Source organism: Branchiostoma lanceolatum, chromosome 2 (assembly GCF_035083965.1).
Source record: "Branchiostoma lanceolatum isolate klBraLanc5 chromosome 2, klBraLanc5.hap2, whole genome shotgun sequence".
Classification (NCBI taxonomy): domain Eukaryota; kingdom Metazoa; phylum Chordata; class Leptocardii; order Amphioxiformes; family Branchiostomatidae; genus Branchiostoma; species Branchiostoma lanceolatum.
Window position 1 is genome coordinate 15,653,700 of NC_089723.1, and position 24,086 is coordinate 15,677,785.

The 24,086-nt window shown below is 40.5% G+C and overlaps 1 protein-coding gene across 7 annotated transcripts; it reads left to right on the forward strand.

Moving 5' to 3' along the window:
• The first annotated feature begins 419 nt into the window (after positions 1-419).
• On the forward strand, positions 420-23,827 carry LOC136427583 (lamin-B1-like). Of its 7 annotated transcripts, none has more exons than XM_066416547.1 (12): positions 420-941; positions 10,873-11,155; positions 12,151-12,318; positions 12,850-12,975; positions 13,768-13,988; positions 15,221-15,322; positions 16,051-16,255; positions 16,918-17,025; positions 17,509-17,628; positions 18,225-18,299; positions 20,433-20,537; positions 21,934-23,827. In XM_066416547.1, exons 1-12 carry the CDS (start codon positions 532-534, stop codon positions 21,973-21,975), a joined length of 1,965 nt encoding a protein of 654 aa, XP_066272644.1. In that variant the 5' UTR covers positions 420-531; the 3' UTR covers positions 21,976-23,827. The 7 variants fall into 7 exon arrangements, with proteins under 7 accessions (XP_066272644.1, XP_066272645.1, XP_066272647.1 ...); XM_066416548.1 differs by having other exon boundaries at positions 20,433-20,507; XM_066416550.1 differs by having other exon boundaries at positions 18,225-18,276.
• Positions 23,828-24,086: the final 259 nt, after the last annotated feature.

Below are 24,086 nucleotides of genomic sequence, written 5' to 3' on the forward strand. Positions count from 1 at the left end.
CGCAACCTGCTTCTCAGTCTGTCTTTAGCGCTGGTAAATGAGCCCTGGAACATACGGGTCAAGTATTAAAACGACTTGAGTAGATTTCCATCAACAATTAGGCCAAGTAAAGCTCAGCGACCACGCCTTCTCTTGTCAAATCGAGTCAGTGGGACAAAAAACTGTCATCGCGGAAAAAGAAAAGAAACTGTTCTCTCTCCTCTCGTATTTTCCAAAATAAGTAAATATTTGTGTAAAAGCTGACGAAAGGCTATGTAAACAAAGTGCGGCGATCGTTTGTTTATTTGAACTCACACGTGCTTACACAAGTATATAAGTGCTTCTCTTCCAAAAGTGGGTAAACTAAGTGTGTAATTTGCGCGGGAAACCCACGCTAACAGATATGTTAATTAGCTTGACCCCAAGGCTGATTGGTTGAGAGCGATCACGTGACCCACGCTTTGGTAGGCGAGGTCGGCTGAAAGAGGAGGGGTAGCGAAAGTGACAATAGATTTGTCTACATTCTCGCCGCATCTTCTTCAATTTTTCGCCATGTCTCGACGGTCGCAGAAGTTAACGCAGAAGACGGTGGTCACCGAGACCACGACCAGCTCGGTGTCCACGCCGAAGGTGACCAAACAGGTCCAGGAAGCCTTCGTAACGCAGCTTAGCCCCACGCGGCTCACTCGCATGCAGGAGAAGGTAGAGCTTCAATGGCTGAACGACCGGCTTGCCCAGTACATCGACCGTGTGCGCTACTTAGAGGCGGAGAACTCCCGTCTTATGGTCCAGGTGACGTCTTCTGAGGAGATAACCCAACGTGAGGTGACCAACATCAAGTCTATGTTCGAGCAAGAGCTGACCGACGCCCGCAAGTTACTCGACGATACCGCCAAGGAGAAGGCTCGCGTCCAAATCGAAGCCGGCAAATATCGCGCCGAGGCCGACGAACTCAGGGCTAAGTGAGTACCTTTTCCTCAGATATTTTTAACCCAGCCCCTCCTGCATAAATCTACATCAAAATATCTCATTTTAAAGGCTTCTGTGTTGAGATAAAGGAGTTTTTGTGGACTAGAGTGCATTTTTGACATTTGGTGTGCCGCCATTTTGAAGCGGCATGGCTTCAGTTTCCGACCTGCAACATGCGCGCTCTAGCAGCTGCTACATGTGTAGCAATCAACTCTTGCCGTTCTAAAATCCTGACACGCCTACAACCACGATTTTTAAACCTCTTAGAGCTATGAACACTTCGATTTGACATGATAGCCTACGTGTTATGATACGATAGTTCTTGAGACCCCCTGCTTGTGACCTAGTTAAAAAACAAAGTGTCCCAAAAAATTCCACAGGTAAGACAGAGATCAAAGGATGAAGGACAGGCAAAAGTAGTAGGTTTTGTATACAACTACTCAAACAACAACAAGAAAAAAAGAGTTAGAATGTGTAATATAGTATATGCAGTTTTTTATCAGTGCTAAGAAATATAGTAAGATTAATGCAAATTATGTTTCTGGAAAATGATATAAAACTCCATCTTTTTATTCTTTGGAGCTCATGTCAATGAAATTATTGTTGTGCAGTTTTCGTCAGCTCGCATTTCTGGCGTCTTTGCAGCTGTGAGTTGCAAATACCAAATGGTGAGCCGCAGTGAACAGATGGGAAAACCTAGCAGGGCACATTCTGTATATGGTTTAAAAGAATGGGCTACAGACTACCTGTGTATTGTTGTGCAGTGACCGCAACCCCCACCTAGTCTAGACCTGTAAGTCGGTTATCCGATACAGAGGAACACAAAGCAGCAGACGCTCTTGTTACAACTGTCAGTATCCGTGTAAAGGGAAAGCTTGCGTACATGTACCGATCAGTGATCTTGTACAAAAAGAAAGGCATCATTGTTCTGGAAAAAAAAAGTCTTCAACACATGCCACCTTTTATTTCATCCAAGTACAAGACTATTCATAGAATTTGTATTTTATTTTTGTGAATTTTGTTTTTGTTTTGTTTCTTCAGTAGAATTTGACCTAAGGCTAAGGAGGAATTTTTAATTAAATTTTGGAACGAAACTAGATCGAAGAAACTCTACTCTACTCTACTCTACTCTACTCCAGGCCTCGAAATTAACTTTTTTCCCTATTGTCCCTGAATCGTCCCGAAAGTGGATTTCAACTGTCCCGAAAGTGTCCCGAAGTGTCCCAACCAGGGCCAAAGATGTGAACTTAGTGGGGGTTCTGGATTAAGTTTCAGAGGTTCATGTTCAGCTTAGAACCTATACTCAAGTCTGAACCTGAACTCAAGCCATGGCATATGTGTGTTAGAAATATTTTTTTTTTCAGTTGCATACAAAATTGCATGTTGGCAAACATTTTGCATGCAAAATATAATACATGCAAAATTATATACAGTCAGTAGTAAACACAAAAGCCCTCAAACAGTGAAGAATTCCAACATACAATATACAAGTTTTTAAGAAATCAATACCTTTTTCTAATTAAGTAAAATTTCTAATATGGCAAAAATAACAAAGAAGTACTTAATTTCGCCCCACGAAAGAATAAAGCACGATGCTGGATTTAATCTATCATATTATCGGGCAATATCGGCCCTCTATCGACATTTGAAACTGCAGTTTCACAAATTCTCGTTAGAGGGCGTTGTGTCGTTCTCGCGTGTTATTGCGAGAGTTCGCTAAAAATTTCAAGATGGCCGGTGTTTATTTCTATTCTTCGCCAAATGGCCGAAATCGCGGGAGTTTTTATTGCTTTTTTGGTGTTTTTAGGCACAACTGAACAGGTTGACTACGGATGGAACTATTTAATAAACATTTCCCAATGGAAATGGGAACATCTTTACCGCAAAATCTTCCGCTGAATCGAGTTCCTCCATGACGGGGACTGACTCAGAATTTTCTGATTGTCCCAAAATAGTCCCGAAACTCAAGTTGAATTGTCCCGAACCCAAATTCTACTGTCCTCGGGACACGGGACATGGTTAATTTCGAGGCCTGTACTCTAGATGCACAGATCTAGCAATATTTTAGATGAATTTAAAAAGGCCAATTTTGTTTTCGTACAAAAAGAAATTAACTTCCCACTGGAAGGGGAATATAAAATTATCCTTTAAAAAACTGACATGCTAGGTTTAGTTCTTGCACACAAATTTCTTAACATGTTGCAGGTAGTAGTTAGTTAGTATATATTGCCTTTAGGGTCTTAATCCCTTCACTGAATTCCATGCATTCTTAACTTTAAAATTCTACTGTAACATAATGTAGTAAAAAAAGAAATGGCCATGTTATTGGATAGGCAAGCTTTGCCATGAGTAATATCCTGCCCCTCCCTCTAGAGTTGTGCAAATTGGAACGTGACATGTTTTCCAGCTGTCCTATGGTTCCTGTTACTGTAACCAGGAGTTGTATGTGGGCTACTTAACTTCTGTCATCATAAGGTTCTAGTTAGCAATTAATCAGGAACACACAGGGAAAGAAGTTCTTGGTTCTGTCAATCTGTTTTCCTTTGGTGACAAGTGTGGTTATGTACATCTTGAAGTTTCGGACATTCTTATTGTGCAATTTTAAGACGTCTTGACATCCATTCGTTTCCACACCTTTTTGCAGCAAGGGAACAGTAAAAGAAATGAAGTAGTCCCAAGGGACATCTGATGAGAGGTAGATTGAGTGCTCTCTTTGATGTGTGAAACATTCCAAAATGTATCAACCCAAGTAACATGGAGACTGTCCAGTTATTTGTATAGATGTGAAAATTACTACAAAAGTATAGATTACTCATTTCAGTAGACAGTTATCATATCCGAACAAATATGATGTTAGTCAGCGAGTTATTTATTGCTTGATATCATCTTGGAGACCATGTTTTCCAACAAGAGCTATCTCCTAGGAGACTGATCAGACAGAGTACTTGGAGAAGATAAGAAGATTGACATTTCCCCAATGGTTTGTTGTGAAGCCTGAAGGAGCGTTTTTATTGCTTGGTATATTTACGCTGGTAGGGGGTCGTAAACAGGAACACATTCTAATATGGTACTTACCACAAAAGCATGCATGTCAGGGTTTTTTCTAGAAAAATCAAACAAGAGGGAGCACACATAGGCAAGGGAGTGAATTCTATGTATTTATAGAAGAATCCATCACTGAGTGAAGGCTGTATGCTGGGAATTAAGCTAAAATCTGAATTTGACAAGGGGGTGCTGGGCTGAAACAAGAGGGTGCAGCGCCCCTCTTTCCTGATTTAGATGAACCCCTGCATGTTTTATTCTTTGTTAAACAGGGAAAGATATAGATCTCCAAGAATGTATTTGTCCCACTTTGAAAGAACCTAGAGTCAATTTTATGAGTGGAGAATGACTGTTATACTTATAGTCTCGTGTGGGACAGATGCCAAGTGCCGATTGAACTCACAGGGTCAGACTACACATATTTCTTTCTTTGTGATGATCTGACTGATGCTTAGCCTTCATCTTGGGTCACTTGTGTTGAAAAAAAAGTTAGTTTTGAAACTCGACTTAGTCGACACATTTTGACTGTAAAGAAATGAGATTTTGTGTTTTAAGAATTGTCCATATTTGTGGTGATATGTTGCTTTCAGAATGAATGTATCAATTTGTACAATGTTTCACTATGTAGCATCCATGTAGCATTTTGTGTTGGTGTTGTATATGCAACCAGAATCCTTTGGTGCATAGAATTGTTCAAAACAATAAAATATTTTTTTCCTACGCTTAATTAAGGTATGAGGTATAATTCTGCAACAGGCACAGACATTTTTTTCTTTAAAAAAAAAAAAAAAAGAGAGAACGTACTAGATAGATTTTTTTTTACACGAAAGAGATGATAATGCAGTGATTTACAGAATAGTCGTTTGTGATGCGACAAGTACACCTGGCAAATTGGAAGGTGTGGTTCAAGCCTTTGTTGTGATGGCCATAATGTTCATTGTCTACTGTCACCTATTGTCTGCCAACCTGGGCTGTACACCTGTCATATGTGGTTGTACTCAGCAATATAAGACGAAGGATTATGAGTATCCAAACGTGGATTTAGATGTAATATACTTATTTTGTTACTATAGATGTGTAACTGCTATACATGTAACACAAATATGGAAATTCAGCGCTGGAAAAAGACAAAAACATTGTTGAAGTGAGCAGCATTTTTGGTTTGAGATGCTCTTACAAGAGTGTTGTGCAGTCTTAGAGCATAAGTTACCCTTCTCTTTACATCTATCCTGCACTTTGTCACAGCAAGTAAATTTTATGGATGACATCATTACTTTTCGCCTGATTTTGAAGAAATAAATTTTCCCCTCAGGAGATGGTTAACATGACGAGAAAGTAGCAAAATGTTTGCGGTTGTTTTATGTTCGCGGCTTTCGGGGCGACCATTCCACCAGGAAGTAAAAACCACCGCTAACATTTTTGTCCAATACTGTAGCAGTGTGTGACTATAGCGCTGCCGCACGCTTAAAACCACCGCAAACACCCCATTATCGCCTTAGTACGAATTAAAAACCACGCAAACTTAAATGCATTTACAGTACCAGTCTGCCACACAAGTTTTTATTGAATACAGGAATAAAAGACGTGTTGGCTGTGATACCTTGTTTTGTTGCTTCCATTATGATTATTCAACATTTATGGTGTCTATTTTGAAAATCTAGCCATGTTGTTTCCACCCCACCCCCCTTGCATTGAATTTTGAGTCTGTAGAGAACGTCATCCATAAAATTTACTTGCTGTGGCCCAAGAATGTTTTCGCAGTTTGCCCTCAACCTTTTGCGGCAGCGCTGGCATTTGTGTCTAATTGTCTACCTGGTTTGTTTCCATGTTGGCATGGTAACCCCTGAACTAATGAAATTCAATCTTGAGAACCACACCCATCACCCGAAGTTGAGGTTAGAGTCTTAGACTAAGAAGCCGAAATACCAGAGGCCAAAGGGCAAGTAACATTCAAACTTTCATACATTTGTATTTCTATGATGATTTTCTTAAGTCAGTATGTTGTTATAGATTTGAGCTGTTATTGGTTTGATTTCCATGAAAAGTGTTTTATCCAACTAATGTTTTAGTGACCATCTGTCACCTTCCTCAGGGCAATTCTGACTGGTTTTATTATTTATAGGTTTAGATTTAACTGGTGATTGATATCTTGAATTAGTTGAAAGGACCAAAAGTAATATTTGATCACTCTTTACGCCTGTTTAGCTTACTGTACAGTCACTTAAATAAGCACTTCACTCAACAGTGGTAGAAATACTTTTTTTCAGTGTTCTGCAATATTGCAGAATGTCAAAATTTTGTTCTGCAATTTGAAAATATTTTCTGCAAATACACAAGACACCTTCTCAACTTGATAATGCCTATATATACTTATGTTTACATCATATCTAGCTTTGCAACATTGCTGTAATTCTTTATTCTCACTCTATCTTTAAATTTTACTAGCAAAATTTGAAACAGGAATAATATAAAGACCCCGTTCACACTCTTTTTTTTCAATCGCGATTGAAGTATAATCGCGATTGTTCGATCCGATCGCGATTGAACGCAAAGAAACGTTTGCGTTCACACTGCTTTTCGCAAAGTGGATTAAAGTACGCCGTGATCCGATCGCGATTGAAGCACTATTGAAGCATGCTATCGGCGATCATCTGGTAAATGTTGTTGTTATTGTTGTTGTTGTCCTTGTTTTGTGTCTATTTTTCCGCTAGACATTGTCACTTGGTGCGGTAAATGTCCCTCTTTCGGTGACATTTCCCCAGTTTGGCCTGCACCTCCTCTCTCCCCCAGATTGCGATGAGGACCCTGGTCTCCTCATCGCGCCATCTGCCACCAGCTGAAGTTGCTGACGGAGTTTTATTCTTCTTCTTGGGCATTGTTGACGATGAAAAGTTGTTGTTGTTGTAAGAGAGCGATCTGGCGTGCGGCTTGGGTTGTTTTCCCGCGCGATGCGAACTATGACCCCACGTACCCGCATGTATGACCTCCCACCCCCGGAACCAGCCGAAATCTCCGCCGATCGCGAAGGAATGAATCGTAGTTGCATTCACACTCAAAATTTGACAGGATTGGATTGGATCCGATCGCGATTAATCCAATCAAACTACCTCCGGAGGTAGTTACAATCCAATCGCGATTGGATCGTTTTGGATCGTTCCAATCGCGATTGGGAGCGTTCACACTGAAAAAATCAATCGCGATCGGATCGATTCAATCGCGATTATACTTCAATCGCGATTGAAAAAAATGAGTGTGAACGGGGTCAAAATATGTTACATGTGTGTGAAAAATATTCAAATCAATAGCGAAAATTGCAACAGCAAAAGAGTATCTATTCAATGTTGATCAAATTAAATATTTGTTTATAATTTGAGCACATGTATGTGTACTGAAATTTTAAAAAATTCAACAACCTGCCTGATAAGTGGGAAAAGAACATTATATCCCTGCAAGGAATACGTGCTCTGATGCGTAAATGTTAGATCGCACGACCCGTGGTAACAAAAATCACAGCCACGGCCCACGGAAAAAATTACAAGATTTGAAAAAATCGAGAAAATAAATGAAAAATTCAAAATAAAAGAAACCTCGCACAAACCTTGGCCTCTGCGTAATTTTATTTTTATCAATTTGAAAAATTGCTATCGGTTTTAAACATCGGACTCCGAGTTCGGGCAATCGGGGAGACTCGATCAAGACGGCCCGGGGATGTTATTCTTTTTCACGTGGGCGCCCCCCTCCCCACTGTCTCGGCACAGGAGGAAATGTCCTGCCTTCTCCACGCAAGGCGGTGCTCTAGATCTATCTTAGTAGTTCTCAACTTCATAGCTGCCATCTGGGCTTGAAGGACCACGGACTTATGTAGCAGCCACCGTTTCGTTCCTTCTGTCATCGCGCCCATGCCCCGAGTTCGGACCTGGAGAAATCGCATGCTTGCTGCAACAATGTTTAACGTCATACAAGAAACATCCGGGAATTGTTTTCCCGACTTTTAGCGATCCCGAGATCGTGGCCGCGGAGATTAGGGAACTTAGGTTGGAAATGCACGAATTTGACATTTTCTCCCATGATTCGTCCCCGAAGTTATCACGGAAAGTGTCGGAAATCCCCGGAAAAACTGGAACCTCAGAGGCAGTCGGCACGCACCGAAACGCCGTCAGGTTCACTCGGCGCTGGTTTCAGTTTATCTACAGCGCTAAATTTGTATTATAACCTCCTTGGCTATAATTTAGAAAAATTGAGTCCCATTTTTTTTTATTCTGCAAAATTGCAGGTTGTTTAATTTTTCTTCTGCAATCTTGAAAATCTTTATGCAATTTGCAGATTGCAGACGGGTATTTCGAACGCTGCTCAAAATTTCAAGTTACTGTTGAAGTCCCTCTTAAAATGTTAAATACAGGTGGGTCATGTTTTTATCATCACGGACAGCCCATTTAGCGAGGGTTGTTCGGGGGGTATGGGTGGTTGAAAAAACACAGCGGTTGGTTTGGCTTGTTCTGTACACACCCACCACACCCTCTCCTACTCCTTTCTGTTTGCATTGCGATGATTGACGTAAGTAAGTCTTGAAATGTTCATGGTGGTTTTATTTTCTTAACTCAGATTCATTCAGAAGATAGTTGTATTCCCTTATGTAGCTTGCTATATGTTGAGAGATTTTCCCTCGTAGATAAGTTGGTTTAAGAAAATCAAAGACTTGAGTGATGTTTATCTTAGGTTTTTGGCAGATTGTGATGAGGCATAGCATAGAAATGGGTAAGTTTACAGAAGGAGGAGCACCAGAATCCAGATGTGCATGGGGCAATTCCGTTTTTCTTGGGTGTCCTTCGGAAATTGTTCTATGTGGCCTTTCCATTATTTATAATTTGATTGACGTAAGGTTTATCAAGTATGAGTTCGAAATTTGTACAATATAATTACATTGCATGGTGTACATATACATGTGCGGTAACTTACCTCAAAGTGATACTGAACACATGGTCAAGGGTCAAGTGTTATTTACACAAGTGCAAGGCCATTGTAAGGCACTGAAGGAATAAGTCTCAAGTTTTTTTTCTCACTTCTGCTGCGGTACTGGCAAGAATTAAGTCAGCAAACTTTTTTGTAGAAAAGTCTGGCAACTGAATTTCTTGACTTTCTTCCATTAATGACCTTGTTCAAGTTGTAGTCTAGAATTAGTAGAAAGCATAATGTTAAGCCATGTTTGAAATTTGATTAAAAAGTCAGGGTATCATTTAGAGGACTTCAGTAATTAAACCATACTTTTCACCATACGTACTAAAATATTTATCGCCCTTTTCCTGTTTGGCGCTATTTGAGATGATGGATTATACTTCTTGTCTATTCTGACAGCTTGTTAGCACATGTATGTTTAGGTGTACAGAATGTGCTTGTATTGTGTAAAAGAGACCCCTAGTGGCCAAAAGCGTGCCTGCAACCCCATGGGCCAGAGTTGCAGAAGAGCGTTGTTCAGCCTGCCCTAGAATCCCCTGTGAAAATCAAACAAGCGGTCCTGTGTTGATGGACAGAGGTTAGACCAGAACGTCACATGGTATCATGTGTCGGGCCACAGTTTGAGTCAGAGGCCAGTGCAAGGGGTATAACCCATCCTGTCTGCTATCTCTGGAATGGCAGAAGGCATCCCTGTCCTCACTGGGGTTTTACAAATGGGGATGCTGTGATTAAGGGTCCCTTAAGGCCAACCTTGATGTAAATGTAGAATGCAAATAATGTCTGCTGTCTGTCAAACGTATCTGTAACAAAAATGTACGCCTTTTCTATCAACTGTTATAACATCTGTTATTTGAGACGATTCAACAAATAGCTGTCGTTAAAATAATATGACCTTATATGGTATCAATGAACGTTAAACTACATTTATCCGTGAATGGCAAACATTATGTCCATCATCATCATTGGCCAATCGTTGCTTTGCGTGTGCCGGTGTTATATATGGTAGAGGAGTGAAATCTAATGGTGTTATTGACACAATGTCAGTACGACTGCCAAAGCTGTGGTGTTACTGTAAAAAATGAGACCTAGGTGTTGATATAACTCTTTGTCCAATTGATGTGATTATAGCACCTGCTATTATATCCATTGTGGCCAATGAATAAATTAAAGGTGTCTGTTATCCCTTGGGTGATTTTTTGAAATCTTTGGAACAACCTGCTTGGTCTTTTGTTCAAAACTGGACCATGCATGGCTGCCTTTGTTATAAGTGCCCTGACAAGATCCAGGGGTTGCCAGAGGGTCACAATGCTCATAGCCCATCACTCAATCGTTAGGAAGTAAAGTGGGCAGTCATATAATACCAGTAACTCTCTGAGAGGTTTTGTGTTAGATAGCGTCAACAATATCACCATGCCAATAAGTCCAGGTAGCAGCGCTAGGAATTATCAGACTAGGCAACGTCCTAATGGAACTGGGACACAGACCCCAGAATTAGCAAAGGGGAAAAGATCAAAGTAAGTTGTCTGTTTGGATGAGTACATAATGGTTTGGTATTCTGCCATGTTAATTTGTTGGGGCATGGTTTGAAAGAAAATTTGTTAACACCTTTTTTCTTATGTGTCTTGAATAAAAGGATAATAGTGATAACTGCATTGAGAGGTGCTGCATTGGCAATGTATAATTAGCAATGGTGAAGGTACTGTAACTCGTGAAATATTTGCGGTGGTTTTATGTTTTCGCAGTGACATCTTCACAGCGGAATTATCACATCACAAACATTTCTTCAGTAATGCATCCTGTGTTCCCGCTGCGAACTTAAAACACAGAACGAGCACCTTCTTTTCTCCCCACTGCAGAATTAAGTCATGGCAAACATTAATGGTTTCACAGTAAGAGTTATAACATTTCTATTGTCTTCTGTCTATCCAGGCTTGCAAAGAGTGAGGGTGCCCTCGCCACCGCGGAGAAGAAACGCCACCAGGCTGAAAGCGCGCTCAACGAGAAGGAGGGGCGTCTGCAGAATGCCATCGCCGACAAGCAGCGGGCCGAGGGTGAGCTGGCCGCACTCCGCCTGGAGTTCGCCAACCTGGAGAAGCAGTTGGCGACGGCGCGGAAGCAGCTCGAGGAAGAGACGCTCCTGCGCGTGGACCTTGAGAACAAGGTGCAGACCCTGAGGGAGGAGGTCGAGTTCAACAAGCAGGTGTACGAACAGGTGAGCTTGGAGTTCTTAAGACAAATCAATATCTACTTCAGAATAAGAGATTACTTTGAGGTGTTCTTCAGTGTCACTTAGAATGAACCAGAACAAAAAAGTACATCGAAACATGTAACCTGAGTGTTTGAGCATTGTCAAAGTCACTTACTAAATGGTTGCATGTAAAATTCTTGTTTTTAGTTTGCCTTTACTATACAAGTTCTGTCTCCATTTAACTATGTTAAGTTGACAGAAACTTTGGATAGTAATGCTCAACAAACACAAGTTTTCTGCTAGGAATATATTTCATTCATTGAAATGGATTAATGTAAGAGGTGATTAAAAAGTATTACATTTATTGGACTTTCTTTTTATTCTGGACAAAACAAAGGATTTTTGTAGCAAATATTATGTTAATGTCTAGGATATGGTTTGCAGGATGATTATGTCTGTGGTCTCTCCCAAACCACTCTATTTATGCTCTGTACTGTTTTCTTAACCCTAAGGTTGTGTTCATAAGGCTTTAAATACTCCAACCTGTGGAAGGCCTGGCTCTAATTTTGAGGGGATAAATGCCTTATCGGTAAATGGTCTTTGGACAAAGGTTAGCGTGGGTTCCTGAACTAAAGCAACATACTGCTAACTAAGGGGCAACCACTCACTAGAAGATTAGCAGAAGTTTGGTAATGTATGGAAATGCTCCCCTCATAGGATGCTTTAGTTTGATGCTTTGAATTTTGTAAATCAAAATATCAATTGGTCCACTAGCCTTGATGCCAGGCCTATAGATAAACTCTATAACATCTATCGTGCGAGGGTTTCTCAAGGTCTTACTTAAGGGGGCTGTTGTAGAAATTCCTTGGGGGCATGTTAGCCCTAGGGCCAAGGAGTTAGCTTGTGTAGGCCCTGGAAAAAATCTGGCATCTGGTCTTACAATCACCTCAACTGAAAACCTTTCCCTATCTTTTGATGTCAAGAAGTAGGAATAAATGTTTTTTTCTTTGTCCAAACAGGAGCTGACAGAGTCTCGCACCAGGAAGGAAGTCAGCATCACGGAGGTGGACGCGGGAGAGGCCGAGTTCGAGAGCCGTCTCCAGGAGGCTCTGCGTGAGATGAGGGAACAACACGAGCTGGAGGCCAGGTCCATGAGGGAGGAGCTGGAGACTATGTACACCCAGAAGGTACGAACTAGTGTGTATCATTAAGTTGTAAGTAGTAGAGGTTGGCTTCTAGGAGGGCTGCCAGACCTGTGGCTTGTATATGTCGTAAAACAGCCCTAGGTTACTGGCTTACAGTCCGTCCTTCTTGGGGCAATAGCACTAGCCAGCCAGCCATCAGCAAGCCAGTTGCTAGCCAATCACATTGCTGCTTTTTGTGAGCGTGCAATGTGATTGGTTGGTTACTTTCCCTCAAACAACATAAGGGGGAGTGTCTGATTGGCTGATGGCTGGCCAGGAGGACAGATTGCTGGTAAGTTTGCCAGGGTCGCTGTTTGATATCCAAGCAGCAGGCCTGAGAGGATAGTGCAGATAGGCAATGAATTAATCTTTATTTTCCTAGTGGATGTTTTACAACATTTTAAAGGCAAATTTATGGTAAACCTGATGTTATTGTTTTATGTGCATTAAGTACATGATACTTCCTCTGTGTACTGTAACGGTTATATTTGGCAACTCATTTTTTTTGCACAATTTTGACTGGTTTACTAACAGATGACGTCCATGAAGTCGGATTCAGAGCGCGGCAGCAACGCCCTGTCCGTGGCCCGCGAGGAAATGAGGGAAAGTCGTGCTCGCATCGACAGCCTGATGTCCCAGGTCAGCGGTCTCCAGGGACAGGTAGGAAACACAAATTTCGCCATTCTACTGTTAACAGTAATACTGTAAATGCAGAAATGTATGCTGTGGTTTTATTTTCGCTGTGAACTCTTCAGTGGGAACTTAAAACCATCGCGACACTTGTACCCACCTATGACTGTATCGCTACTATTGTTTCAGACTTAAAACCACCGCGACCACTCCATTTTCTTCCTACCGTGGAATAAAAACCATGCAAGCTAAAAAGTAAAATGCAGTTACAGTTAGTTTCCTTCAATAGTAGTTTATGTAATATTGGCTGTAATCCTATATAATGAAATATGTCTTCAAAAGAACTTTTAGCAAGAATTCCTGATTTTTAGATTAGATTACTTAATATTAGGTCAACGCTTGCCTTACAATATTCATGATGAAATAAGGCTGTGCAACTTTGTACTTTATTATTCAGATCAGCAATTTATTATCATTGATATTGTGAATCATAGAAAGTGGAAGAGATATTGAATTTGAAAAGAAAAATATTATAATAATTATGGAATAAACAACTGCAACAAGCCAAGGAACTCTCTCTCTCTATCCAATACAACGTCTTTTGCTCCCCATCATATGGGGGTTGGACGTGCTTGCACACGGATGGGGAAGCCCCAGAACTCCTCATCAAGTGCAAGTCTTTTTTTGTAGCAAGAGTTTTTACGGCTGGATGCCCTTCCTAACGCAGTCTAGATTTTGAATCCCTATAGTCAACTTGCCCTTGATTTTCTATTGTTAACTTCCTCAGTTAAATAACATTTTATTTTTTATGATGAAAACTAGAACGCCGCTCTGGAAGCTCGCTGTAAGGAGCTGGAAGGCATGATGGCGCGCATGTCGGAGGAAAGCCGGTCGAGCTCGGAGCAGTACGAGCGGGAGATCCGACAGCTTCGCGAGGAGATCTCCCAGATGATGGTGGACTACCAGGAACTCATGGACATCAAGATCGCCCTGGATCTGGAGATCAGCGCCTACAGGACTCTACTGGAGGGGGAGGAACAGAGGTAGGGGGGCTCACAGGATTGTTTGTTTGATTGTTTTGCATGGCCGGTGCTGGTGTGCTGCATAGCTTGTGTGTTACGCCGAAGGGTGGTTATACCGGCTATATAGATACTGATACAGAGCAATAAACTGCTTTTTGGATGTAACACACCAGTTTTGTACTGTAGGTACAAATTGTGTAAACCCAAACTGTAAGGTTTTATTCGCTCACACCTGGATTGACCCCTATTCTTTTAGATAAGTGTGGTGGGTTCTTTAACGTGTTCAAGGTTTGACCTCAAACATGGGACCTCTGGCTTTATGTCACATCAGAGAGGACACAAATTGTTTGTTCCTAACCAAAGCTAGATACTCATTTTTCACCTGCATCGAGTTAGGAAATAGGTGTAAAGTGCCTTTCCTTATGGCACAACATTGTAGACGTCAGAAATACTTTCAATTTTACTGGCACTGAACTGCATATATAGGTGATATTTCGAGCTCGGCATATTGTATTTTACTGGGAAATCTGTACGAAATTTTGCAATATCTGTTTTTACGGTCTTACACAATGATGAATTATAGTTTTGGTATATCAACCATGTTAACTCTATGTTGTGAAGTGATCAGATTGAGGATTGGTATGTCAAACTGGTATGATGCAGGCTGTATGATGCCACCTTGCAGCTCATGTGGAAATTGCAGGGATGGATTTTGCCCCTGCTTTCTCAGACTAATTAATTGATAGAGGGAGAGAGATAGGGCCATACATGTATAGGAAAACAAAATATTATTGATGTACAAAGACTTACAATATTAAGGGTAATCTGTTTATTAAATATGTTGATTACAAAAAGACATAACACAAAGATATCTGGGTATATTCCTCAGGCTGCCTTGTGTAGACAAAACAATTGGTTGAAATATAGAATCGATGCCTCAGATACTTTGCAAGAACAGTAGGAGTGCTGAATATTAATGAATATCCCATTGTTGCTGAATTTGAAGGCAAAATATGAAATCTTTTAACAAAGATACTCTCTAAAATTTTGTACTGAATCTCTGAATATTTATAAATTATAAGCTAAATAGATAAATAAAAACAGAACCTATCCTTCTAGTATGCCTTCCCCAATGTTCTTTGTGAGTTGGTCAAATCTTAAGGTTAGATTTTAATGGCTCTTTGTAGACGGGAAATAAAGGGCGCTTGTTGTTTTGTTTACTGAAGTGTTGTGATGTTTGTTTATCTCTCCAGGTTGAAGCTGACCCCGACACCATCCCCCACAGGTCGCACACGCAGCGTGGTCCAGGAGTCGAGGAAGTCCACTACTGTCAGCTCATCTTCCGGCTCTGGAAGGTGATACAACGCCCCCTCTCATTAAGAATGACACCCTCCCTCTTGTACCCCTTTTTATATCATACCTGGGCAGAGAATACCTTTGATAAGGTTTTCTGGACTAGGTGATAACTTGGGGGTATCACATGGGCTTCCGTAGAATATTTAGAACGCCTTTCGAGTGCGCCGCTTTCTAACATTCAAATACTGGATTCGGACGTTGGAATGTGCGGCTGTTACAATTATTTTGTTAGAGGACATCAACTTTTCCAACTTCTGGTGCATTTCGCATTGAAAGGTGTGTTTTCTCGGTCGATCCTACCCGCAGGTCGGGCTGGTACCTCGATGATACGGAGTACCCCATGTTGTATTCAATATTAACTGAGGCAGTCATCGTTGAATGACCAAAACACTTCTTCAAACAAGTTTCATTGATGAAGATGTGTGGATTTCCTCGCCGCTAAATACGCTTTCGGCAGTTCGGGGGGTATATTTATTCCAGGGGGTATGTTTATTTGGGAGATGAGTAAGTAGATCTGTATTTAGATGTTTAGTCTTCTAATGATGCTATAAAAGTTGTCAGACGGAGTATGTATGTACAGCAGCAGTTACTTACAGACTATAAGTATAATATTGCAAATTCAATTTTCAAATTGTAGGTAAAATTTTCAAATTGCAAGTAAAATTTTAACCAAAAAGTATTTCGATCCCTGCAGTAATGCTAATAATTCTGTATCCCATAATTCCAGGGGCAGGACCACCAAGAGGAAGCGTGTTGAGATGGAGTCGGAAGAGTCTGGTTCGTCGTCGGGCGGCGCCGTAGCGGTGGGAGGCGTGAGTGGCAGTGCCAGCGCCATGGTGACCCAGAGCGCCACGGCCTCGGGCTTCATCACCATCGATGAGGTGGATCTGGAAGGGAAGTTTGTCAAGCTACAGAACACATCGGCTGAGAAGGTGGGCATTTCTTTCAACTGTCCTTCTGTTCTTACTCATCTGAAATTTGTTTTGACAGATTTTTAGATATCAAACTGATTGCCATGTATGCACAAGCACAACAGGGACCTAATTTTGCTGTAGGAGGGGAAAAGAGGTTTTGGCGATGTTTTATCTTGGCAGTACAGTAATAATACATTGGAAACACATATTCATGCAGGGCTCGAAATACTGGGTGCATGTGCCCCTGTGTGCACCCAAAATTGGAGCTGTGTACCTAATTTTTGACTGGGTGCACCAAGATATTTTTGTACTCTATAGGGTAATGGTTCTCCTGTATACTAGCAAACAGAATATTCTTGAAATGTAAGTATCAGAAATAGCAATATAACCTTTTGTTGTACTCTACTTGATGTATTGCTTGGTTGAAATTTGAAATCTGGATGGAATTACAGATTGCTTTAGAGATGCAGTAGCATCAAACTTATGTTTTGCTGACATTCAACTTTATTTTATGTGGTGCACCCAACATTTATTTGGTTGGGTACATCAGTGCACCTATTTCCAAAAAAAGAATTTCAAGCCCTGTCATGTGTCATGAATTAAGTGGAGAAGTCACACCAATAACTGTGAAAATCAAACCACTGCACATTTCCCATATCCTGATCCTCTCTGTTGTACAGGACATGAGCATGGGTGGATGGTTGCTGAAGAGGACTGTAGGAGGTGAGGAGGAGATCTCCTACAAGTTCCCCTCCAGATACGTCCTGAAGGCGGGACAGTCCGTCACGGTAAGTCATGTCCTGTTAGAGATCGATAGGCATGTGCAAAAGTTAGGTGTCACAGGTCATCTGGTGTGATATAACCAGCTGCTGCCGCGCCGCAGGCCTGCTAAGCTGGTGTGTTACGCCGAATGGTGGTTATACCGGCTATATAGATACAGTTAGGGGTTTCTTTTAAAATAGAAATAGGGAAAGACTGCTACAAACTTCAGGAAAAGTGTCTTTTCCTTAACCCTTACTTAGCTATTTTAGGGCTGGAATACAATCTGCATATGAAAGTAAACTTCTGTTTCTGTACTTTTGTATTTATATTAACCTGCACCTAACCTGCACTGGTTCATGTATTGGATATTTGGTTGTTACTTAACCTGCCTTAGACTAGCTTTTCGCAATTCAACGTACTTAAAGGGAAAGAAAAGGAGTGGTGTGGGTGAAATTTTGATATTATGTTCTGCAATTTCGAGACCATGACATATGTTTTGTGATGTGCAGGTCTGGGGGACTGAAGGTGGCGGCTCCCACAGCCCCCCCTCAGACTTGTTGTTCCGCGGCCAGGCCTCCTGGGGCAGCGGAGACGACACCAAGACACTTCTTGTGAACGACAGCGGCGAGGTGACTCATCTTTAACTACTATCGCTTCCCTTCCTGTCCTCTTCCTGTGGTTTACAGTACATTATTCTCCAAAAGTTCTATTCCCATGTTTTTATTTAGTCATTTTTCTCTATTCCTATTTCCCATCTTTGTTTTATTTTTTTTTTAAATCTGGGTGGAAGTGCGAAGAGAGCTTAGTATTCATCCTGATTCTAGCTCCAGTTTGATCCTCTGATCGCTTCCTGCATAATAGTGTTGCACACATCCACATTGAAACGCCTAGTCCTACTAAGGAATCGAACATTTCTGGGAAACAGTGTAACGGAGATCAAACTTCCAAATGCTTGTTCGAACCCTGTTACCATGCCGTTACAAAGACTGTAACTCCTAGCCAATCAGAGCACTCCCCTTTATTTTATGCAAATTATAAGATGTCACCAACACAGAAAGCATTTAGAGGAGCAAACCAGAGATAGAATAGGATGGAGACAAGGAGCTGCACCGTAGTATGTCACTGATGAATCTTCAAATGACATTGTGAATATTTTCATGCTAACAACATAACCGTTGACTGGATTCAAGTAATATGTAACCATGTTTTGGTCCCAACCCCACAGGAGTATGCATTTCGCTCGGTCACCAAAATTGGAGGCTGCGGTGAGGCAAGCAGTGGGTATTCTGGACGTCGCAAGGTCGCCAGTTAATCGGGACTTAGTTCCTTGCCTCGCTTTTCTAATGTTTACGTTTGCTTAGCCCTGACTTGAATATGTCACTGCACATACCTCCCCAATCAACACCCAAATCAAAACAACAACAACAACAACAAACAAAAAGATACTGTAATTTTTGTTTCTTTCCCTGTAACTTAATGTTCATGTCACCTCTGAACTGTGAACTTATCATCACCGTGAAAAACCTGTTGTAATTATTTGAATATGATTCCTTCACACATCCGTTCTGTAAATCACTTGCCGCCACAGTGAAGTTAAAGTTCAGTGAAAATGTCCATTTTCCTTACACCGTGAAATTTTGCTTCCGTGAAGATAAAGTGAATTACAGTAGTCCCTCACTGAAATGTTTCTGTTGAGAAACAAAGCAATTGTCTCGACGGATTTACTGTGATTGTCAGCAAAGCCGGTTCAGAAGTTGCTTGTCTCACATCTAGTTCACAAATGATTACCAAAACATGAAAGTGGAAAGAAGGTTAATTTGTCTGTCGTTTGACGCCAACAAAATGCTCCTTGAAATCTTTCGTTTGATCTCCATGCTTAGAGAAAATAATGTTTTGGATACCTTATTTGATTACTTTATGGACTGTAAAATGAAACTAGGGCAGGTGTTTGAAGTGACAGCTTGTAGCCTGGGCGAATGACCAGTCCTTTTTTTCCAACAGTTTTAGCAGCTGAATGTGTGTAGAGGCACGCCAGACATCAATGCATGGCTGACTTCCCTTTTTCCTTCTGCTTTGTACTCGTCTTTTGTTGCTTTGTGTTTCTCTGGGGGTGACAGAGAAGTCTATCAATGTTGGGTTGAACACGCAGGCCTCCAGACTTATTTATATACCAGGGGCTCTCCTGTCTAAAAGAAAATTGTCAGGAGTAAGAAAAAATGCAAGCCAATTTCACAAAAACATGGCCCAAATTTTTTTAGTCACAGTCTGAAGGTCTGTGTTGCCTGATCAATTTTGCTTTGAAAGATATGTCACTATTGTTTTAACAGGCTGTGATAATAGAGATATGATTATGAAATTGATAAGTAGATACATTGCTATGTAGTTTTTGAGTTGCTGGTGGCTTTGCTTCATAAAATGCTTACAGGTATGCTCAGTCAAATCCATGTATTCTAGATTGCGGTTTGCAACTACCAAGTGTAGGCTTGGCTTAGATCTTTCAGAATCATTTTAAACAGCACAGAACATGCACATACTTTGTCAGGTACACACTAAGCAAAAAAAAGTGAAGCCCTTACAAGATGTATGTACACGCAACACCAAATGTTTGGAAACTTCGATTTTATCAATCATATGTCTGTTATCAGTTTGTCAATTGTATAATACTGCATATCAGTGGAAAGCTTATCATCACCTTCTACAATCAAATGATACCGTTGTTGTCATAATCCTACATTCCTGAGATGGAACACCAAAGCTGACTATGCAAGTGTCTCACAAAACAAGAGCATTGAAATTTCCCCGCCAACACAGTGTCTGACATCGGGAGGGAAACTTTGGCACTCTTTTGGGTCAACCCACACAAGAAATCAATCATAGTACTCAATGCACAGAAGCGTAATCGTGATAAGAAGAGGCATCATTTTAAAGGAAAATATACAAGCTTGCCAATGATATAACACATTATGCTGATCATTAAAAAAGAATAGACAAATGATCAAGTAATCATACATATATAAGTAGCCCTGGTGTCCCAGCAATTTATGTATGGTCATAACAAAAGGAATATCATTGTAAAGGGAAACAAACAAGCTTTCCAATGATGTACAATGTATAATGCAATGCAAATGATATAGTATTTATGGATATAATTGTTATGATTGACTGAAATCAAGTTTCCACACTTAATGTGTTGAGGTGAGGTTAGTTGAGTATAGCAGTCAGTATGTATTGCTGTACAGTATAATAACAGCTGATGCTTGCTAGACTGAAGTTTTCTACAGATGTAGTCTTGGACCTGCCACATTTTAGAGTTGCAGATTTCTTTCTTGTCATGTAAGTACATGTCAGTACATGTCAGTAACAGGCTTGTGATTACTAAGTACATGTAAGTAGATGTCAGTACATGTCAGTAACAAGTTTCTGGTGTTCACAGGAGATGGCGACGAGGTCGGTGACCCGCGTGGCCAGCTCAGGCTTCTCCAGCACCAGCGGGGGTACCTTTGTTGAGGTAGGCCAGGAAGAACTCTTTCACCAACAGGTACTCAAGATCCTGGCTTTCTACATGCTCAAGGCCCCTTACAGTTACACACCACGACCAATCGACCTCTTTATGTTTTCAGATGGACAATTTTGTCACTAACTGTGACTTTGGAAATGATACAAGCCGCCCGCTATTAAACCTTTCAAAAAAGTAGTTTCTACTACTTTTCTTCAAAGGTTTGATGGCGATCGGCTTCGCAGAGTTTCAACGAGGTCGATTGGTCAGGGTGTAACACTCCCATTCCAATTGGGTGAAAATTATGGTATAACTCTGAGGAACATATTTTGTAACATGAACAAGTACTGTATCAAGTTTTCATAGACATTATACATAATATGGGCTTGACTTTATGCTCAAAACTCTGTGTCTGTTTGGTCCATTCTCATGACCCATTTCAGCATACTGTTTTTATTGTTTACTAAGTTGAAATTGTCAGCGCAAGTTGTTTACATTATTGGTGCTTTCAGAAAAGACAGAAAAAAATACTTGTCGCCCATCATTTCATAAGATTTCACAAATATCCCTTTGTTTTATATTTCACTTTTTGGTCTATATTTTTGCCTGAGTTATATGTAGACATAGAAACAGTTTTCAAAATCCTGCTATCCATTAACCCACCTGTAGCATGGTTAAGAGAGCAGTTCAAAAAATGTTTCCCCTAGCCCACTCTGAAATCTGAATTCAACTGGCTCTACTACCAATCCACCCTAGCAACTATGAAGTAAAAATTTTGATAGTTCAGAAATGAATATACATGCGATCTATTTAGAAGTGTGTATCATTATACACAAGCAATTTCAGCCTCCTATGGTAACAGAAAATTGTGTTAATCTCTATGAACAGCCCACATGTCTAGTCTTACTAGAATGCAACAATTGCTTATTGCAAAAACTGTGAGCCTCCCACACAGTCTACATTTATGCAACACTAGGGGTGGATACCGGTTCGCCGGACCTGATTCGGACCTTTATAACATCCAAGAACCGAGTCCAAAGAACCTGAACAAAGTACAAATATATGTTTCTATTTTGTTTGTTAAAAAGTATTTTGAGTCTCCCCTCTGACAAAAAAGGCATTTAGAATCAGTGCAACATTCAAATATCAAACACTGGTTTATCTTGAAAGTCTTCTCACCAAGAAAATTTTATAGTCGTGCATGTCAGTATTAATTCTCTATGCTTAATATTGGTCTAATAAAACAAAACATCAACTGGATAGGATCAGGTCCAGGTTCAGGTCCGGACCAGAACCTAAATCTCTGGACCTAAACTTGGACTTGGACCTTACTAAGTCAAACCGGTATCCACCCCTATGCAACACCCATGCAGATTAACCCACCCTTACACCCACATTTCCTCACACATGTGTATGACTCTTGGTTGTTAACTTGCAGGGTGACCCAGCTAGCCCAAGACAGCGTTGCAGCATCATGTGATGACAACACAGACTGTCATGTCACTTCAGTCTAGAATATGGTATACTTGTATACTGGATCCATTCTTTCTTTTTTTTACTTTCAGTTTTTTTTTACTCAACTCGTTAGCGATAAATAGAACATTGGTCATCTATCTCTCTCACAGAAGTGAATTTCAGGTGTTCACGTCCACTATTCTCATTGACATGAACGAACATATTGTGGAATTTTTATATGCAAAATTTGGAAAGAGTGTATGTACATTTGAAGAAAAAAAATTTGTAACCAAATGATTGAAGTAAATTACAGAGCACTGACTTTCGCAATTCTGGTGAAAGATTTCTAACATTTTTTCCAAACTGTTTTCAAAAAAGGGGATGTGTTCTTGCCAGTGATGTATTCTGTGAGGGGCGGTTGGGACGCTGATAGTTTTTGCTTGGAGAACAGTAACTGTTACAACGCCTTAGTTCTTTCAGTAGACTTGTAAAAGCTGGTGTCTTATAGCCGTGCAATTGTTCCTAGTGCTTCTGTATTTTTACCATCACACATTAACATTATTCGGACCAAGTTTCTTGTCATCTTGTAAAATGCATGCTATAAACTGGCAGTCATTGCAAGCTGTTACAAGCCAAGCCTAGTTAGTGGCTTGCATCACACATCATTATAAGTCAGCATTTTATTTTGTAACCATAAGCGGACATGTGCAACTTTTTCCCATCCTTTCTTTCACAACAGCAGCCGTGGTTGTACTGTATCATGTATAGAAAAGCAGTGATTAAAAATCATTGGTCAAACATACACGCTGTTTGGCAAATCACGATTGTCCAGTTGATCCTGCAAAACAATTAGTTGCTAGCCATGTACTTAGGGAGTATTACTGTATGTGCAGTGAAGACACAAAAAACCAAAGTATGATAACTAAGGTGTTAGGGTAGGGGGTATGGTTGTCTGTGGCTCTTTGTATGACGATAGGTAATAAGGATGTATTTTCTAGGGTTGCGGCAGTCCGAGCTAGTAGTTTTGGCTTATAGAAAAGGGACCTTTTGTATTTAAATCTTGATACTGTGGAGCTTTTCCTTTTAAGGTAATTTGCATAAATTTGTGTGATAATCAGCATCTATATAGGAATTCAGACATTCTTTTAAGCTTCTGTATCCCAAGTTATGCATGATTAATTAGTATTCTTGATACTTGTTATTAGAAGAATTTTCATGAGTTATCCAATGGTTATAAGTTGTTTTTGTACTGCGTAGAAACATGGGCTTTCTTTAGGTACTTTTTTCATATGTTATGGTACAGTGTATTAGTATTGTGCATGTCAGTATTTCGTTCTAAGCCACATTGTTATTATTAGTTACTAACTTCATTATCACTTATTGATTAACCACTGTGTACCAAAATGAAAACCCAACAGGTTTCCTGTCATAACTCTGCATTTAAAGAAAAAAGATGTTTTGTATTGTCGAAAAAACTACTTCAAATTCGTGTAATCTTTCGTAAGAAGTTAACGCAGTGTAAGTCATGACTCGTGGCCTTAGAGTTTAAAAAGACCATTCCATGTTTAGACCAGAAGTTTGTGCAATTATGATAGTGTGGTGAAGATGATATTACCCATCTCACTGCCATTTGGCTTGAGATGCGGGCTGTCACTTCCAGAAACAAAAGGATGCCCGCAAAACCTTTCTGACATGTTATACGGGCACTTAAACAGTTAGTCTGAAGGCAAGGTGATAAAAACTGTCCACATATCGTAACAGAATGATTAGATATGAGGAATCATGCAGAAGTTGTGACAGGAAATGTGTGCCGGCAGCTTCTTTACTAATTTGTATGGTTTAAAAGGCAAATAAACCAAGTATTTTAAGAAAATTCAGACCTTGTCGCTGTATCTGAGTTATTCTTGTCAGTCGATTTAGTTCTGTTTAGTAGCGTGCATAGTCCAGTGGTTAGCGATCTTGCCTCAGGAACTAGAAGCCCCGGGTTCGGTCCCGGCTATGTCGCTCACCTAACAATGCACGCCACCGGAAAGGGTCTTAGTCCTTAGGATGGGACGTTAAGCCGTGGTCAACTGTTCATTGTGCTTGTCGAAAAGAGCTAGAGGAATTTCCCTGGTACAATGAACCTGTAAATAC

What these genes read in the sequence shown, in the direction of transcription:
- LOC136427583 (XM_066416547.1), top strand. Translation starts at nt 532, where the DNA reads ATGTCTCGACGGTCGCAGAAGTTAACGCAGAAGACGGTGGTCACCGAG. An exon ending in TTGTGAACGACAGCGGCGAG is followed by an intron (nt 17,629 to 18,224) that starts GTGACTCATCTT and finishes CCAACCCCACAG; the next exon opens with GAGTATGCATTTCGCTCGGT. An exon ending in AAGAACTCTTTCACCAACAG is followed by an intron (nt 20,538 to 21,933) that starts GTACTCAAGATC and finishes GTTAACTTGCAG; the next exon opens with GGTGACCCAGCTAGCCCAAG.